At 42.2% G+C, this 19,206-nt stretch overlaps 1 protein-coding gene across 3 annotated transcripts in view; it reads right to left on the bottom strand.

Annotated features, from left to right (window-relative positions):
• Positions 1–612: 612 nt before the first annotated feature.
• The window catches only part of sec24b (SEC24 homolog B, COPII coat complex component), a 20,515-nt gene continuing 1,921 nt past the window's right edge, over positions 613–19,206 (bottom strand). Inside the window, exons 2-24 of one of the 3 annotated variants that reach the window (XM_083566083.1) lie at positions 17,060–19,137; positions 15,926–16,057; positions 13,906–14,025; positions 8,957–9,040; positions 8,655–8,842; positions 8,398–8,582; positions 8,017–8,119; positions 7,525–7,651; positions 7,277–7,386; positions 6,841–6,953; positions 6,621–6,739; positions 6,126–6,181; positions 5,687–5,893; positions 5,474–5,597; positions 5,186–5,344; positions 4,513–4,686; positions 4,009–4,119; positions 3,736–3,911; positions 3,208–3,345; positions 2,474–2,578; positions 2,090–2,182; positions 1,865–1,968; positions 613–1,632 (exon numbers count right to left, since the gene is read on the bottom strand). In XM_083566083.1, the coding sequence (XP_083422209.1) occupies positions 1,518–1,632; positions 1,865–1,968; positions 2,090–2,182; positions 2,474–2,578; positions 3,208–3,345; positions 3,736–3,911; positions 4,009–4,119; positions 4,513–4,686; positions 5,186–5,344; positions 5,474–5,597; positions 5,687–5,893; positions 6,126–6,181; positions 6,621–6,739; positions 6,841–6,953; positions 7,277–7,386; positions 7,525–7,651; positions 8,017–8,119; positions 8,398–8,582; positions 8,655–8,842; positions 8,957–9,040; positions 13,906–14,025; positions 15,926–16,057; positions 17,060–17,648 (3,432 nt within the window). In that variant the 5' untranslated portion in view covers positions 17,649–19,137 and the 3' untranslated portion in view covers positions 613–1,517. The remainder of the gene's footprint in view (positions 1,633–1,864; positions 1,969–2,089; positions 2,183–2,473; positions 2,579–3,207; positions 3,346–3,735; positions 3,912–4,008; positions 4,120–4,512; positions 4,687–5,185; positions 5,345–5,473; positions 5,598–5,686; positions 5,894–6,125; positions 6,182–6,620; positions 6,740–6,840; positions 6,954–7,276; positions 7,387–7,524; positions 7,652–8,016; positions 8,120–8,397; positions 8,583–8,654; positions 8,843–8,956; positions 9,041–13,905; positions 14,026–15,925; positions 16,058–17,059; positions 19,138–19,206) is intronic. The other 2 variants (XM_083566081.1, XM_083566082.1) reach the window with 2 other exon arrangements.

The following is a 19,206-nucleotide window of genomic DNA, read 5'->3' as shown; positions in this document are numbered from 1 at the left end:
AAAAAAAGCTAAGAGCCGTGATATGTTTCACTAAATCAGTTGACTCGAATTTAATTAAGTGCCACCTAATGAGCATTTATAAATATTAATTATAAAATAATTGTATTTTAAAACTAGTAATTTAAATAAAACTGCGAATTAAATGTGTTTGGACTGAAAGGGAAAGGACGCCGGATGTTAATGAAACGCTCACTTCCGGTAGCTTTTACTTTCACTTTTCACTAACCGGCCAAATTCGCGGGCTTCGGTCTGACGAGCCAATAGAAAAGCGCGCGGGAGGTAATTGGTCTTGTGGTAGCATGAAGCTAACTCATTTGGTGCCATATGGTGAGGTTTCTGTGGTAAAATCATCTTTTTTTTCCTCTTTCTATGTTGGAATTTTACTTGTTCTAGTCTTTGCAGGTAAATAAAAATAAAAAATCATGACCATATTAATCTTCTTGTATTCGCTTTCTAACTACATGTAAAAAGCATAATGGCTTGTTAAAACGGCTTAATTGGAAGCCGTTTTAAAAGCACTCAAGTCCTAAAACCTTGACATGAAACGTTCCTGAATTTCACGTGTTTCTGTTCGTACATAAACTCGATGAAAGGTGACACCGGAGACGAGGAGGAATAGGCTTTCATTTTATTCAATAAGCTCATCATAAATTATCGCACATAAAATATTCTTTTTCTCCAGAGTTATAAAGTGGAGAGCGAGGCGTTACCGTATGGTTCCCCAAGAAAACAAGAGAGAAGGATGATCTCGGCTTTGGAAACAGCACAGATCCGGGCCTCTCACAGGTGTGTGTGTGTATTTGTGTGTTTGTGTTTGTGTGTTTGGGGGGGGGACGGGGGGGACATGCCATCGCTTCACCTCTAGCTCCCAGAGATGGGATAAAGATCGACTAGTGCTCGGTGTTGAAAACCACACCCGCACACTCGTGATTAAAAACGTAATGAGGGGACGCGAACGAAAGGAATACTACGGTGAGAGGAAAGAGGGAGAAACTAAATATATATTTGTCAGTGAAGGGAACGATAACATCGGATTATCGGGTGTTATCAAGGGGGGGTTTGTGAGGAAAGGCAGTGTTAAAGCGATGAGAAAAGGAAACGGCGATGTTAACAGCTACAGAACGTAAATCACAGGGTTCCCCGAGCGCACAGGAAGGGAAGTTGTCAAAAAAAAAAAAAAAAAGATTAGAAGAGAGAAAAAGAAAGAGACGCACACAGCGCATGTGATATAAAGGCGGCGAAACATTTCTTCAGGGGAGGAGATTCGGTTAAGAGTGTGTGTGTGTGTGTGTGTGTATAAAGGGTAGAGCGTCTTTTTTTCGTTTACAGTTTGGCGCTATGTTCGCGTTGCTGCTCGGTTTGATTTCCTGCAATGATCTTTAGCCCCACCCCCTATGAGGCACCACAGGCTGTGACTGGCCAGTGGGTGGTGGGTGGGGTGTTGTGTCGTGGCCGGACGATGGGGGCGGCGTCCTGCCCGACAGGATCCATGATATTGTCAAGACCGGGCTAAGGTTCTATTTAGACAGCTGCTGCTGGATGTGGAGCAAGAACTCGTAGTAGGAGAAGGCAGATTCAGAACGGTCTTCGATCAGGTGCTGGAAGAAACTGCTCTTTGCTGAAGGGTCGTCCCTAGAGAGAGAGAGAGAGAGAGAGAGAAAGGAAGACAGGTAGGCATATTAAAAATCATGAACAGAAAGGATGGATTAAGTTTGACTCCCAACAATGATATAGGAATCCGTGGAAGGAATTCCACCTGAACAAAAGTGGTAAAAAACCTTTCACCTTGCCATAGAGAGCAAATAAAATGCACTTTAATGCTACTGACCAAAAAAATTAATAAAAACACGAGTAGCAGGCGTACTTAAGGACATAGAAGGCGGCAGAAAATCCTCTGGACTCCTGAAGCCAGGACACAAAAGCTCTGGTTCTCTCCGAAGCCGGTGTCTCTAACTCTGGAAGTTCGATCTGTTCCCGAACACACACACGCATCCCGTCAGTTCCTTTTCAAAATTTTAAAATGGTCTATATAGAAATGGGTTCATATTTCTGTTCTAGCACCGAATAAAAACACGATTAAAACCCTCACCATGCTGACGGGCACGGATGTGTAGTCTGTGCAGCCCAGGACGTCTCGTATAAATGCCTCATTGCAGCTCCTCCCCAACCACAGGTACATCGACTACAGGACAAACGGGTCAAAGATTCAGCAATAAAGAGCAAATATATTGTTTCATTCATTCTCAAAGTGAATTTAAAGGTGACGCATTTTATCAGTGTGAGCCTGTTGAGAAAAGGGTACGGGTTGTGCTGAAGGTGTGTGTCGTGTGGAATAATTTGGGTTATGCAGAATTTGGTATTTATAGAAAAGGGTGTAGATGTGTATGGATTTGAGTTTTGTGGATTAATACAATGGTGTAGTTCTACAGAATCATGTTGGAGCAGAAAGTTGTGTGTATAGATATGCACTAACGCTGCCACAGTCCAAGAGGAAAGCCCCCTCTCTGGTGAGCTTCTCAGCTGACAGCTGCAGCAGTGGAGGCTGAGGAATCACCCGCTCATTCAGTTGCAGCGCCCCCTACGTCACAAACACAAAGTCACAGAATTAACTACAGGGATTAAAAAACAACAAAAAAACCAAAAAAAAACTAAAAGCAGGCGCTAGATCCTTGACTACAGTCGACGACTATTCTATACATTTTTATATCATACCTTAAATATTTATGGTAAGGTTTATAAATTTGATTTGCTCGTTGCAAACGAATGACATAACCTGACCCAGGTAACACATAATCCAAGATACTTGCTACTTCTTGCAAGACAGTGAATACTGGTTAGAATAATGCAGTGATTCTCAAACTTATTTCTTTGGAGGGGTGGATTTTCAAGCCCCACCTGTCCTCTATCACCCCAAAAAGGTAATGAAAAACTCCAAGTAAAAAAAAAAAAAAATTTTGAAATATCAAGTTCTAAATCAATAACATCAAAAGTAAACTAAAAAGTTACCCTATCTGATGTTTTAATTCACTTGTATAATTGTGTTTGCTTCGAGGGTATTTATTCTTAATAAATAATCTATATAATAAGTAATAATTAAGAATAATAAAAATCCTGCCATTCACCTGTCGTGCCTTTATTTACCACTAGAGGGAGTGTGCCCCACACATTAAGAACGAGTTTAGTGTGTGCAAATGGTGCGTGCGTTACCTGTTCATTGAGGTTGTCAATGCGGTAGAGGTCGGAGTGGATCGTGCGCATGATCTGTTTCAGCGGCTGACTCTTGAACTCGCACATCGCGAACACGCGCTCGTCCAGCCGTGTGCTTGTCCCCGTCCGCAACGCTTTCTGCTCGGAACAAAGTTGTACACTTTATCTCACCTGTCATAAATGATGGTTTATCTGAACGATGAGAAATCGGAATTAAGATGGTATGAACTAGTGGTCGATCGATACATTGCTGTAGCCGAAATATCGGACGATATTTTGGAATATTTTAATTATCAATAAGTGTTCATTTACTTTCACGAATGGCTCTCATTTACTCACGTATTATACCGGCCAAATTGCTTTCTTAATATCGACATCGGCCATTAAAAATCCCATACAGCAGCTTTAACAGTGTACCTCAAAACTAAACTCTAAATCTATGTGAAGAGTGCCAGTGTACCCCAGAGCCTCTCTGTGATTATTACAAATAAATAAGTTCCGGCTGCAATGCGATGCTTGTGATCGCACCTGTTTGAGCAGAGCGAGTGTGTAGAGAGGAAAGAGGCGCAGGCACAAGGGGGCAGTCACACCAGTCTGCTGCACGTTGGAGATATTGGAGCGATACGACTCAAACGAGTCCACAACCGCGTTCACCAGGGCGTCCCGGGCATCCGAAACGCTGCAGGAGAGAGAGCGGTCTATAGCTGCATAGACGAGAGAGACAGAAGTTTTCAGTGAAAAATTTATTTTTGAAAAATAAATACACGGCAGGGATACACAATGCAGCGTGCGTGTGTGTACCCATGTTGGCGAGCAGGCAGGTGATGGCTTGGACATCAGCTCCTGCAAACACATCGCTGAGCTGGTTCACCACAGGCAGACACAGGGTGTGAACTCTGATTCGCCGCTTGCCTGTAAATCGCACACACACCGACCAATCAGAACACGACGTACTTCAGCTACTCCATTCGTATTTGTATTCAATGCAAATCTATTTAAACACTAACAGAGAAGGAGTTGTTATAGCTAACTACCAAATGACTATTCATTACTAACAAATCGGTGTCAATAACTATTTCTATCATTCTACAGTCTGGCACTGTCGCTGTTCCTACGCATTTTGGAAAAGTTAAATAAAAAAAATGGAATTATTTGCATGCTACATCCCTCCAACAATTATTTGGTAACATAATAGATCACATAAGAGATTCTAACTCTTAACACGAGTCTGCATGTTTGAGTCAGGAAAAGTAAATTTTGAAATGGAAAATGTGTAGGATTCCTGCACACGCATACAAACTATACCTTTACTGGACGTGTAGAGAAGGGCAGCCTGGAAACACGCTAGCGAAGTGTCGGCTAAGTTCTCGTCTACAGACACTTGGACAGCGAAGCCCGAGTCCGGGTTCACGTTAGCCAAAGACAGCAGATCGGTGGAGCGCACAAAGAAGTTGCCGTGGAAGGTGTGGATTGACATTCCTGTTGGGGGAAATCAGAGCGGTAAGATGAGACAAAATCGATTCGGTTTGAAAGAGTTTTTACTCTATTATTCACTACAGATGGACGTTTCAAGTCTAATAGACGCTCTACATGATGCTCGAATTTCAGGGACTAAATTGACACGTGAACATTCCACAATATGCAGTTGCCGGGCACGTTGCACTAGTTTGGCAGAATGGATGAACACGGATTTCCTGATTCATGCTAAATATAGTAATGTTGCGATTTATCCTACTGTCTAATGATATAATGTGCTGGAATTATAATTTTTTGTTTAAGATTTTGGATGAAGAATGTAGTTCCGTATATCCAGGGTTGGGCGAAGGAGTTTTCACATCGCAACAGACGCTTTGTCCCAGTGACACAAATATCTAAAACAGGTTGTGCGGCTTCTTAAATAAGTGATCGATGAGAGCAGGTCTGACTGGTTACTTCAATCTCCGCTACGAATTACACGGTGCCATGGTGAAACCCGTACCTTTGGTGCACCTGATCCTCATCACAGCCTCGAAACCAATCTTTCGGGTGAGGTAGCGCTGCAGGTCTTTCTGCAGCTTCGCCCTCAGAGCCGGGGTATGGACGTGGTGGAAGGCCGGGTAGTAGAAAATGCTGCCGGCCGAAAACTTTGACATGCAGGCTTAAAAAAAAAAAAAAAAAAAAAAAAAAAAAAAAAAAAAAAAAAAAAGGGAGTATTAGTAATGCAAAATTTCTGTATTTCATATAATTATTATGCACATCATAAGGATGAGTATTACTGCACGTGTACCTAATGAAGCCAGATCCGCATACTGAGAGCTCAAAAGGAACAGGTCGACCCCGATCTGCTGACCCGAACAGTCCAGAGCCAGCTTCTTGTAGAAATCTGTTGCAGGACCCAAGTGCTGTACGCCCTGTACGTAAGGCACACGTGTTAGTACAGTGTCTGACAGGCAGACGAGGCAGTTTTTTTTTTACTGTAAATCTAATGACACCAGCAGACCTTGGTGCTGGATCTCTGGTTGGGGTCCTCTCGTGACTGCAGCAGTCCCACTCCGATGGTTGGCAACTGCGTCTGGAACACAGACACTCGCCCCCCAGTGGGCGTCATCAGTTTATATGCCGCTTGCAACGCCGGCCCCAGGGCACTGTGGGTCTCCCGCGTGTGTGTGAACATCTTGGGCAGCGAGTTCAACAAGTCTTTCACCAGCTACACACACACACACACAAGATAGTGTTAGAGCGAGATGATAAACACAGCGATGCATAAAAATAACAATAGCTAATTCGTATGCAGATCATAAACACGCAGAAACCGTTACTAGCCACATGAAACAAACAGGTGCATGATGCACACACACACACACACACACACACACACACACACACACACACACACACACACACACACAGAGCTAGACAACGAAAAAAGAAACTTGTACCTCCTGGCTTTCTTTCAGATTCACCAGCAGATTGTCAGGAGTCGGAGTGAACACATCTATGAAAAGTGTTTTTTAAAAAATTATTCATTTAGTAAAAAAAAAAAAAAAAATCTATAAAAAAAATTACATAAAATGCACCCCGTTTGACCTCTAATAGCTCTTAAGTATTGATAAAGATCAGATCAGTCGTCTAGTTTTATACACCCATCAGGCATAACATTATGACCACCTGTCTAATATTGTGTTGGAGTTTTGGAGACGCTCTGATCCAGTCGTCTAGACGTTACAATTTGGCCCTTGTTCCAACTCGTTCAAATCCTTACGCTCACCCCTTTTTACTGCTTTGAGGACAAAATGTTGACTTGCTGACTAATAAATCCCACCCACTAACAGGTACCACAATGAAGTGATCATCAGTGTTCTTTACTTCACCGCTCATAACGTTATGCCTGCTCGGGGTACATGTGTATAAAAAGGGAGACATTTTTGTTTTACCATCAATATCGGACACCACGAGCATCTGCGGCTGCGAGAGCCCCTCCTGCAAGTTGTAAAAGTGAATTGTGCTGTCGAACGTCAGGAATCCGATGCGAGTGCGAGAATCGCCTGGCAGCCTGAGAAAGAGTTTTTATAGCGTTTAATTCCAAGCTGTTTCGCCATTTCTTAAATACCAAACACAATCCACGATGCTGATAATAATAATAACGCGGCTCACTTCTCCAAATTGTCCAGTAGCGACTGACACAGCACGCTCAGATAGCCCGTCTCCACGGCATTATGGGACACGTCCAATACAAACAGATACACGGCAGGTTGAGGAGGTCGCAGCTGGGGACGGAGAGTGACGGAGTGAGAAGCAATGCAAAGTATACAGATACAAATAGGATGAGCAAAGTTGTGGATTAGGATTGAGATGAAAAAAGTCACATGAGATTTTAAAACAGCCCTATACATGGTGAATGTTTTACGGGCAAAAACTGGTGTTAATTTACATTTGAAGACAGAAAGTCAGGGATATTTGTAGCACTAAACAGATAGTGGAATTGTGTCAAGACCACTAGTATGCAACAACATCTGTAACCTTAGGAAACTGAAAAGAGATGCAAATATACATCCTGCTTCTCTCATCCAAAAAGCATAATCACACACACCATGTAGTCTGAAGAGGCGATGAACTCGACAGTGGCGTTCTGCACCTCTGGTCTCTTGTGTGGTTCGCCATAGGAGCGTGTGACTGGGTTATACATGAACTCATCAGGAACTGAAAGACAAAGAGGAAAAACAAATAAGCACCAAATCATCAGATCTGCATGCACGGACTCACTCGGTTATGCTCCTGATGTCGGACCATCGGGCCGCTCGTCCTTCCGTTTGTACTCGCCGCAGTCGATTATCTTACCATCATTCACACGGTAGCAGAGGTTGCATTTCCACCGACGCTGATCCAGAAACGACACGAACGGGTTGATGTATGTCCGACACGTCCTACAGCGGACGATAGTGTTGGACGTGATGACTGGTAACTGCTGCAGTGAGGGAAAAAAAGAGGGGCGAGTTGAGAGACAAGAAAAGCTAATTTCTTGTTTGTACTTTGATGTATTATAAACCCATGCTGGCCTGTTTCCATCAAAGACACACCCACCTGCCCCACTAAAACCAATGCCCTCTGCCCCATCCAAACCCATACCCACCTGCCCCATCCAAACTCATGTGAGCATGGCACTACTCAAAGCTACCAAGGGCCATCCCACTCAGTCACACCTACCTGATCTAATCAAGGCCCTTCCTCCCTGTTCACTCGATTCTATGCCCCCACCCCATTCAAATATATGAAAGTAAAAATTTTCTCTTCCAAAAAAAAAGAAAAGAAACGAAAGCCAGTTTTTCGTACCGTCAAATCTCTGAAAGGGTGCAGCAGGAGTCCAAGTGGCAGACGAGCTTTATTAAGCATGGCCTGAGTCTGAGGAATGCTGGTCAGAGTGCAGCGAAATGTACTGATAGAGAAAAATGACAGGGGGATAAAAAGAAAAAAAAGAAAGAGAGAGCGAGAGTTTAATGATAAGTTCAACTTTATGGTCGGAAACCTTTTTCTCCATCTAGTGAAAGTAAATAACGTACGCTTGTCTAAAGGAACTAAGTTCTAATTGATTTCATTCTTTTACTGTATCCACTGGATTTATCTTCTTCACGCCACGCCGGCTTCTATGGCCATGTTCAAAGTCAGGTTTCATGTATGTTGTTAGAAATTCCTGATTCATGTGTATTTGCTTACTCTGGGCTGCAGTTGACCTTGCGCAGGTCGCTGCTGAGCTTGGGTTCGGGTGGGACTAAGTGTGTCGGGGGAAGCATGTTTCTCTCCTGCAGCAGGTTAATTGGGCGCAGTGCCTCGACCTCCAGCTCAGGAACGCCACTCAGTCCACCCAGTGCTGTAGAGAGCTGGTTCAGACTGGGGAATGGCTGCACACACACATGACTGTCAAAGCTCACATTCTACATAGACACCAATGTAGCAACTGTAGTCACAATGACCTGTGAATATGGCTGATATCCCGGTTGATTATATGCTCCCTGCGAAGGGATGGGCTCCGGTCGGGGGGCAGGGCCTTGTTGGTAACCTGGCTGCATGGTTGGATAGTTGTAGCCAAAGGGTGGGGCTTGTTTGGGGGGATCAGTAGGAGGAACAGCAGCAGGAGGAGCAGCAGCAGGACCAGGAGGACCTTTAAAAATTTAAATAAATAAATAAATTTCTTCAATCTTTACCATTTTCCCCCAAGACACCCACAGCCTGCTCGCAAACTTCCTGCATAAATGTCGTCGAATTCAAGGTGTACCTGAGTAGCCTCCTCCTTCCAGGGACTCATAGCAGTTGGGAACTGGAGATGCGCTCCCTGTGGTGGTGGAGGAGCTGTCTGCACCTGTGGGAGAACACAACAACCAAATAGGCAAAGTGTCCAGCAATCAACACATGGCATGCGTCTCATTTGGACTCAACCCACCCCCTTAACCTATTATAGTACAGGATGAACACCACACCACACTTCCTCTTGCCCATAAAAAAAAACGCAAAGCTCCGCTACATTATTCACAGCGTATTTATTTACTGTAGAACACAATAGAATAGAATAGCATTTATTTGTGACATATATATTAGAGCACAATGAAAATCTTTCTTCACATATACCAGCTCGTGGGCTCGGAGCGCAGGGTCAGACAAGAGTGACAGCTTGAACCCCAGACCTTCCGATCAGTAACCCAGCACCTTAAGCACTGAGCTAGCATTTTCAGATGCTTCAGATTATAGGAGCTTTATTGTATGTAGATGATCTCTTGGTATTTTCGCAGAGCACCGCTTCAAGTCTATTCTCCTTCGATTAACCGTGAAACGTGCCACAGACTAGTAGGGTTGCAACGGGGTGGAAAAATGTTCCTTTCTATGGAAACTTCATCTGGGGAATTTTGGAAAATATTACAAGTTAGAAACTTTAAGGCAATTTTATGAACTGCATCATTTAAGGTTGTTATATATGATTTGATAATTTGATAACATTTATGTGAATACTTACCATGATAGACATTTTTGGACAATATTGTGTGTGCAGATTTCAAGAAATGATGTGTGTCATGTTACGGTGTGTGTAGGGGGCGTGGCCTCAGTAACCCTGCAGTAAGGGTGCTGTGTGCATGTGATTGAATGGTCAGGGTAGAAACACAATCTCAATTTTAATCTGGTTGTTTGAACCGAAATTATCCTGCAAGATTTATTTTTTTTTAACTACATCGAAGTTGCCGTTGTAGGCAAACCTGCAATATTGCAAATCCCCAGTTATTCTCATGGAAGGTTTCCAGTCGTGAAAATTCCTGGAATTTTGCTCTTTCTGTATTGGATCAATACCCTATATGCAATCTTCTGCCTGCTATACATTCAAACAATCGCATCCGCGAACGTTCGACTCAAACCGCACCACATCGTTGTTAAGTTTAGGCTCGGTATAAATGAGTTTTAAAGCTTCCTTGGGTCGAATTCCTCATTAATATTATGTTAAAACGAATTCATTTATCAATGGCATTGTAGCACGAGATTCATTAAACACGCATTCAAATTCACTTCGATCAACATTGTTAAATTCAGCAAATATTAGAAATCTTACTAAATTATTGAAAGCGCGCTATGGGATTGTTTCAATGGAACTGAACTGACAGGCAAGTCAGCATTGTATTAGACCGACCATTAATTGCAACAAAAACTCACCAAACCCCGTTAACGTGTGGACCGGTCCCAGTTTCTTTCTATCTCCCGGCCTCACACACACACAGAGCATTAGCTTACAAAGCCAGCAGCGTGACAATGAGACACAGGTTTAGACACGCATCCCCTCCTCTCGCATCCCAAGAGCAATACACGAACACACAACTCAGGGATGCTCATTAACAAGAGCTAACCTCTTGACACACACACACAAGTACGGAGCCCCCAAAAGACACACACGCACCTAACCAGAAGTAATATTCGCACAGCCTATTTTTAAATACATAGTGTGTGTGTGTGTGTGTGTGTGTGTGTGTGTGTGTGTGTGTGTGTGTAAAGAGCAAAACTGGGAGTAGAAAGCCTTGAGGACCAAAGGTATCTTTTCACATAACGACGCAAACATATTTAGAACTCGCTTATTGGTACACGGCTACTATGTTTTGCGATGAACTAAGCGAGTGCACCTGACCTTTTCATAACCTCACCCTCAGTAAACAAAAGAAGATATTTTGGCTCGGGGATATTTTCAAACAAAAGCGCTGTGAGGACGTTTGGTTCTTTTTTGCTCCTTACAAAGTCTAAACACTTGCACAAAAAGATCCCAAGACTACGATTACGATTAATAAATCTCCAAAACATACCGTCCTCAAGGACTTGGACTGTGTGTGCGCCTTTGGTTTAAGGTTTAAATAAGTGAGCTAGCAAGTAATGGCAGGGTCTCGTCTCCAAAACCTTTTCCTCAAACTATGAACAAATTATAAAATGTTATGTAACTGTTACTTTAAGCAATGAAGGACTGATAGCTCTAGAAATCATACTAGTATATTACAAGATCTGAACGTTCTACTGCAGAGTTTACAGGACAGTGTATTGGATTAAGGGTTGCAAAATTCCAAGAATTTTCAAGACTGGAAACTTCGTGGGAATTAGCAGGAATAAACTGGGAATTTACAAAATTGCAGGTTTGCCTAGAACAGGGAACTTAAATGTAGTTTAAAACAACCAGGTTTAATGCAAATTCAGTTGCATTTCTACAATCAATCACATACATACTGCACACCTTCTGCGGGTTTCCTGAGGCCACGCCCCCTACACGCACTGCGCATTCCTCCAGAACACAACACACACACCGTTTCTTGAATCCTGCGCACAAACTAATATTAAAAAATGTCCATCTTGGCGAGCGTCGTTCGAGTAAATTACACAAATATTACCAACATTCATGTTTAAAACGTCCTTGTGTTGTGTAGACGCTATTGTGCAACAAAACTACAACCAATAAATCAAAGTCCAAAATGTCATTTCTACTTATGTATATGATTTTTTGATATATGACATTTCCCAAATTTTCTGATTAATTTCCGATACATTTCGATAAATTCCCCGACTTGGAATATTTCCCAAAAGAAGTTCCCGTGGAAAGTTTCTGTCCTTTTGCTTTTATTATTATAATTTTTTTTACATTTTATTCAATGTTATGAGCTAAACAATATAAAACACTAATTCAGGAAATGTATTTAAGTGTACTTTAATAAAAAATAATAATAAAATGCAAAAGCCACATATTGATTTTGACATGAGAAAGTTTTTAGTGGCTGCTTGTTGAGGAGCGTATGGGGGGATTTCTCCTTTGAACAAAATCACTCATGATGGGTTGTTTCTTTCTGTAAAACAAAAAAAACCAAAACAGAATGAGTATGCAAGGTGTAAAAATCAATATTTTTGTATTGTATTTGATTATGGCAGATGGCAAGTTGACAAACGTGCTTAAAAAATTACCAATATAAAATACTTTTTTTTTTTTTTTTTTTAAACAGAAATTGTCAAAACAGACATTTTGTTCAGTTGCGATGATATCAGCATCTACAATAATGAATTAATTTAATTTTGTATAATAATTACATGATTTATGCATCAATTAAATAAACACGTAGTAAAGCCGCAGTAAATCGCGTTTGAAAAACGGAGAAACGCAGCGAGCAAACAGGCTTTAAAAGAAAGGAAAAAAAATATTCATTTGTGTACAAATGCATAATCATTTGCTGAAAGAAAAAAAATTCATAAAAATAAACAGCGACTAAAAAATTTTATTGTTCACTGCTGCTGTTATTTGCTGACTTTCCCGAAGTTACAAACAGTTTACACGACAGCACTTCATTAAACTGTACCATTTTTACATGATGAGGATTCTACAGTTTTTACTCACCGTGCTGGTGATCCGTCTTCATCCGTGACACCGGTGTGTTTTCTTTTCGTGTGCTCGTGCATCACTGTGGTACTTCCGTCCCACACAAGCGCCGCTTTGCAATAACTTGCAGGTTACAGTCTTCTTTGTTGCGTTTAATATAAAAATGCTCTCATGCCTTGGATGACTTATTATGCACAGTTTGTAACAAGTCGTGTGTATGTATATATATTTAGTTCACTATCTACTTTATTAGTAGCAGCTGCACACACTCATGCAGTGATCGAATTATTCTTCAACTGTGCAAGATATACAGGTACAAGTAAAAAGCTTTAGTTGATGTTCTTGTCAGAACAATTGTGAAATCAGTGACTGTTGATGCCAGAAATGGCCGGTTTGCGGATTCCAGAAATTGTTTAGACTCCGGGTCATGGTACAAAAAACATCTGAAAAATGGCTAATAAATACACTTTATAAAGATAGTGAGAAGAAAACCATTTTAAAACTAAGGCAGAGGGCTACATCAGCAGAAAGCCACATCAGGCCCTGTTTCTGTCTGCCACAAACATTCTGAGGCTACAGCAGGTATCGGCGCACCAAAACCGCACAACCAATAGTAAAATCCTGAATCTTTTCCACAAAGGGCCGGTGTGGGTGCAGGTTTTCATTCCACACCAAATTCTACCTATTTATAATCTAATGATCTTCATTTTCAATGACAGTGATGTGGCCTTTGATTGATTGGCCCTTAGTGGAAAAGATTAGACACCCCTGCGGTCAGAGAACGTATACAGCGGACGTATCTGCGGCGGGATACTAATCGGAAGGCTGTAAATTCAACATCCAAGCAGAGTCTGTTAGGCTTTGGTCGTCGTTGCAAACGGCTTTAGATAAACGCATCAGCCGATGTGATGCAACCGTGCCGACATGGAGCAGAATCTCAAAGGAACGATTCAAATGCCGTGTGGAATCCATGCTGTTTAGCAACTCCGGGTCGTACCTTCTATTCGTTTCTCATTCCGAATAAATTGGCAGTAAATGTACTATATATATGGTGGTATAGTGTTTAGCATAGTGTGTATATTAGGTTACAGATCCTAACCCACATCTGCTAATTTACACAAAAGATTTTGGCGGAGACTTTCATTATATTTGAGGTTAAAACACAGTGTTGGCGTATGGTACATTCCTTCTGTTGAAATGTGCACTATTGTATACGCGAAGTGCCTGCGCGTGATTGGACGAAGGGAATCGGGTGAACTTGGGGGCTGGTTGGGTTTTTTTTTGGATTACACTGGAAAGATGGGAGGACGATACGGTCGGGAGGAAAAAGAAAAGCGAAAGCCGACCTGCTTCCTCATCCTCCTCATCCTCGTCCTCGTGGTCCGAACTGGATGAGGAGTGGTCACCTGGCAACCCTGAGGAGGAACTAGCAGCTCTATTGCCCCCATATCCACCAATCAGCAGCCCTGAAATACAGCACAGCCAATCATCAGAGAGACAGGGCAGGAGAAGATTGGGGTCGGGGGGGGGGGGGGGGGGGGGTTGGGTCTTGTCAGAGACAAGGGGGTGTGAAAGAGTGAGGAGGCAGGAAGAGGACAAGAAAGGGAAAGTGTGGGGAGGCAGAAAAACTTGACAAAAGAGGAGAGAAGAATCAAAGAAAAGAGAAAGTGAGGGGGAAAAGAGACAGAGGTAGAGGACAAAGGAAAGAGGGAACAAGAGGAAGAAAGTAAAATAAAATGAAAGACAAAAGAGAATTAAAAAGAGAGAGAGAAAGGGGATTGAATAAAAAAAAGGGAAACAAGACGCAAAAAATGTGTAAGAAACATTAAGAGGCACAACGGTGGGGGAAGAAACAGAAGAACGAAAGAGGAAAAAACAGAGGAGGAACAGATAAGAGAAGAGTAAATGAGAGAGAGAGAGAGAGAGAGAGAGAGAGAGAGAGAGAGAGAGAGAGAGAGAGAGAGAGAGAGAGAGAGAATGCCAAAACAAAAGACTAACAGTGTGACAAATTAAATAAAACATAAAAAGAAAAAGAGAAGTATAAAAGAGAATAGATATGGGAGTGGGGGTGGAACACTGATCGAATGAAGACTGAGATGCGCTGTCAATGTGCACACACACACACACACACACACACACACACACACACACACACACAGAGGTTCTCAATCCTTCTCCTGGAGGTTCATAATGAAATCACAATCATAGGGAACGGGGTTTTTAGTTATGTTTGTTTTAACCACACAGATCTCCTTGTTTCCTTTAGTAGTATGTCTTCATCAATCATATTGTGTTCTGTGGAAGAATTCCGGTATTCCGGTGTTGTAGTTTGCAGTTCGGTTTGCCCGAAAAAAAAAACGTTAAAACACGCTTTGTAAAAAGCTGCGCAAATGATCGGCGTCCACATATTTCTGGCCTTACCGTGGACGATCGGAATGAAACCGAGATCTGATCCAGGAATGAGACATGAGAACCACTGCTCTGAATGAGGCATGAAAAATCTAATGGGAGAAGGACACAAACAGGACCTTCGGCAATAGAACTACGGCTCGGCCGAAGCCGGAGGAGAATGAGGAAGGCAGGGGGACGAGGAAAAGCGAGACATGAGGATGCGTCTTGAGCGGGCGTCTGAAGAACGGGGCTGGCAAAGTGCACGACTCTGAACCCGCCGGGTTTCCCCACAACAACAAACATGACTCGGAGACAGAAAGAGATGATGAGAAATGGCTGCGCTGAGCGACACACACGAGAAATGGAGACGAGGAAAATGGACAAAACAGAAGCGGCTACGAGTGGAGCGAAACTTCAGTGCTGCACCGTTTACGGGTGAGAACGAGAGCGGAGAGAGAGAGAATGCTCGGTCAAAGGTCATCGACTAATCGGATTTACTTTAATGGAGTGTCAAAGAGACAAAAACGTATCTGTAGTATTATTAATGTATCATCACTCGGCGTTCAAAGATGTTTAGACCGTTGGAACTGACATTTTAGCACGATTCATGTTTTCTGATGTTTCATAATAGTGGGTCATAGTTTTGCTAATTGGATTTTAAGGAGAATATACACAAGTCCACTAGACATGTTGCTTAAAAATGGGATCGGCATGTTATATAGTGATACAAGAGAAAACAATAGAACTTGAGAATAAAAAGAATAAAATCAAATGCTGATTAACGTTAAATAGGCATTGTTTAATACCTGATAGACCACCAGTACAAACCCAGAGTCAAATACAACATAAAAAATTGTAAACCATCCCAACTGATTAGAAGTCAATTATTCGCAGCCTGAACTGTGAAGCACTGAAGCCTTTTGAAGAAACTAAAAAGGTAGACGAGTAGACAGTGGGATGAAGGTCTGTTCTTACCCGACTGGCGTCCTGGGGACGACTGGGCGGACGTGGACGAGGTCCCCGACGGCAGGCGATGTCCGTCGCCACCCTCTGTTGCATAACGGGGGCCCGTAGGAGGTGGAGCAGATTGATTGTAGTGCTGCTGGCCTGGGATGCAATGCAAAATATGGTAACATTTAAATGCAAATTCAATTCAAAACTATTTTTCAGTGAGCCACTGTTTCAAACCGAAAACTGACGAGTGCCGATTGCTTTAGTATTCACCCCGGACAATTAGCATTCACCGCTGAAATATTACAACGTCTCCTGTTTTATAAAGAACAGTCAGTCAGTCTGAAGGAAACGAGCGAAAACGAAGGTCAAGGATCGTTCCAATGAAGTTAAAGATAAGATAATGGAGTTTCACACTTAGGAATTTGAAATCAATTTAGAAGTCTAAAGCCTAAGAGTGGCCTAGTTAAGATGAATTTACTGTTATGATTATATGATTGAGACAAGTTCCAAGCTTGGTGTGTGGCACAAACTCAAGCCAGGCAGTACCTCAATTACCAACATCCCTAATGAAAAAAAAATACAAAATTTTCATTTGTTTCATTTGACTCTCAGAACTTGGGTTTCTGGTCTAAAGTTAAGGTAGAACAGGTGGCGCAAAATACATCGGGAGGGGAACATTATAACTGATTGGTCAGTCACGAACCAAACAAACAAGGCGGGAAAAAAAAAAAAATCTAATACTTAGCTTTTACTCTTTCTAAAGCACAGGCCAAAGGCAGTGCAGGAGTGCAGTAAAAGCCAGTAGGTGAATGTTCTACAGTTAGCAAGTCAAAGTCCAGATCTGATTTCAACTTAGAATTTACCACAGAAAACCAAGCAATGCATCATTTGTAATCTGAGCATTAATGGGGTTGAATACATCTGCTGTATGAATCGGATGTATATATATATATATATATATATATATATATATATATATATATATATATATATATATATATATATATATATATATATATATATATATATATATATATATAGTTAATGGGTATGTTGGCAAACTGATGTGGTTCAACAGCAGTAAATCCGAAGGATGTGCACTTGGAAATGCTAACAATGAAACCATCTTTAATGTGTGCTGGTCTTGAATCTTACCTGCATTTGATTGGCCATTAATGGCAGCTGTTTGTTGAAGGGGCGGGGCACCGTAGCCCTGCTGAGCTGGTGGTGTGGGCGTGGCTCCGTTGCCCTGAGAATACTGCTGTTGAGGTTGCAAAGGGCTCCGAGTAGGCGGTGCTCCCGCAGCAGCCTGGGTCGAGCGCAGCGTTCCATACTGGCTGATTCCAGGGGCCGACGGGTAAGACACGATGGGGTAAAGCGGGGGGCCGAGGTTAGCGCCGCTTGATGCTGGCGGGGGATTCTGCTGCCCCTGGGTAGTGGTGGTGTAATTCTGTCCGTAGTAACTCGCAGACACAGCGTAATGCTGTTGGTAGGAATGCGGCGGGTACTGAGGCGCTACGGAAGCAGCGGGGTTGGTACTGGCAGGGATCTGGGCTGGCGCAGCAGAGTAAAAAGCCGATCCCGTGACGGCCGGTGCCCCAGGCTGTGGGTGGCTGTTGGGGTAGTAGTTGGTGCTGTAGTTGGTGCTTGTCGGTGGAGCTTTTCCAGGAGGGGTATTTTGAGGCGGCACGGTGGGGTAACCATGCTGAGGAACCCCAGTATAGTAATTCGAGGCAGGATACATGGCTGAGTGTGTCTGACCTGGTCCTGTGGAGAGTCAAATAATAAAAGTCAAACAGGATATAAAAACTCAAGCACCCTAATAAACAAACTAGCTGAGACGATTCCTCGAGTAACTCGAATACAAAAAAAATCGAAGGAAATTACTTGTGTATCGTTTAGTCCATCTGACTACACACGGAACACTGTGTTTCCCCACGGACTTATATTACTGACGCACCTCCCTCTAAACTCTGGTCCGCTCAGGGGTCTCGTTTATAAACATAAACACAGAAGGCATTAAGTCATATGAAATTAAATCTTATATTTTTACTTTTTGTATTTGCATCTGGATTTTGATGTAATATGTCGATTAAATGCACTAAATGGGTTTATTTTTTTTACAGACTGCAATATTGTCTGATTTTCTCTTGTATATTTAGAATTGCTGTTTAATGAAAAAAAAAATAATCTTCTTATCCCATTACTCGATAGACTAATCGTTAGAATACTCGATTACCAAAAATTATTAATATCTGCATCCCTTAAAACAAACAACAAATACTTTTGAACGATTTCCTGAAAAGCAGAATAGATTCAACACTTAGCTAACCACAGTAACACTGAGTGACACACTGATTTTCATAATCAAATCCACTGAGTTGGCAGTTTATTATCCAGTCACCGGTCTTATGCTGTAGATATTAGTGGCTCATTAACCTAAATCACAATCTGGAAGAGAACAACTTTAAGCCCAACACTTGCCTAATCCAATATTAGTTGATAGAATAAACTCATTCAGACCAAGAGCATCTAAAAGTGCTATCATTCTGGTTCTGTTTGAATTGGAGATGTAGTGGCTCGACAGTTACAGCTCTGGGTTACTGATCAGAAGGTCAGGGTTTCATACCCCAGCACTGCTAAGATGACCCTTAACCTTCCATGTTACAAGGGGCACTCTTATTCTAGCTGTAAAACAAGCTGGGATATGGATGGGGGGGGTATTTCACTGTGCTGTACATGTGACAAATAAAATCGGCAACTAAACCGTACTGCACCCTTGGTACAGCAATTTTTTTTATAAACTATTTGTGAGCCTCAATTTACAAACTGAGCCAATGGACTGAGCTGCAGTGCTACAGAAACGCAGCAAAATAGTGAATACGTTTTCAACATTGACCGAATATATGGTCCGTAGTGGTTCTATTGTGGTTGTTCAACACCAGAGCACCAGTTAGTGGATTAGATTGAGGAGGATCTAGATTGTTAAACTGTACTGGCTGGAAGTGTGTTGTAGGAACCAACTGATTAAACCAGAATACTGACTATTTTGGAGTTCTTGGGCACCTTAATTGTTTTTTTTTCCATTACATTGAGGAACATGGACATGACAGAAATCGGAAATATGAGGACACAAACTGTCAAACTGAGCAAGAAGGGCTTTGTAGGTTCCCTGGCTGTCTGACACCATCTCCTTAATCGCTACACATGTACAACAAAGCTGTAAACTTTGACTCGCAGCTAACAGATCACCTCAAATCTGTGCTCCCTGCAATAGACAAGCGTACAGTCCATTGCAGTGG

This window comes from Silurus aristotelis (assembly GCF_946808225.1).
Source record: "Silurus aristotelis genome assembly, chromosome: 17".
Taxonomy (NCBI): domain Eukaryota; kingdom Metazoa; phylum Chordata; class Actinopteri; order Siluriformes; family Siluridae; genus Silurus; species Silurus aristotelis.
Note: the sequence above shows the minus strand (reverse complement) of the source record. Positions and strands in the feature narration are given on the sequence as shown.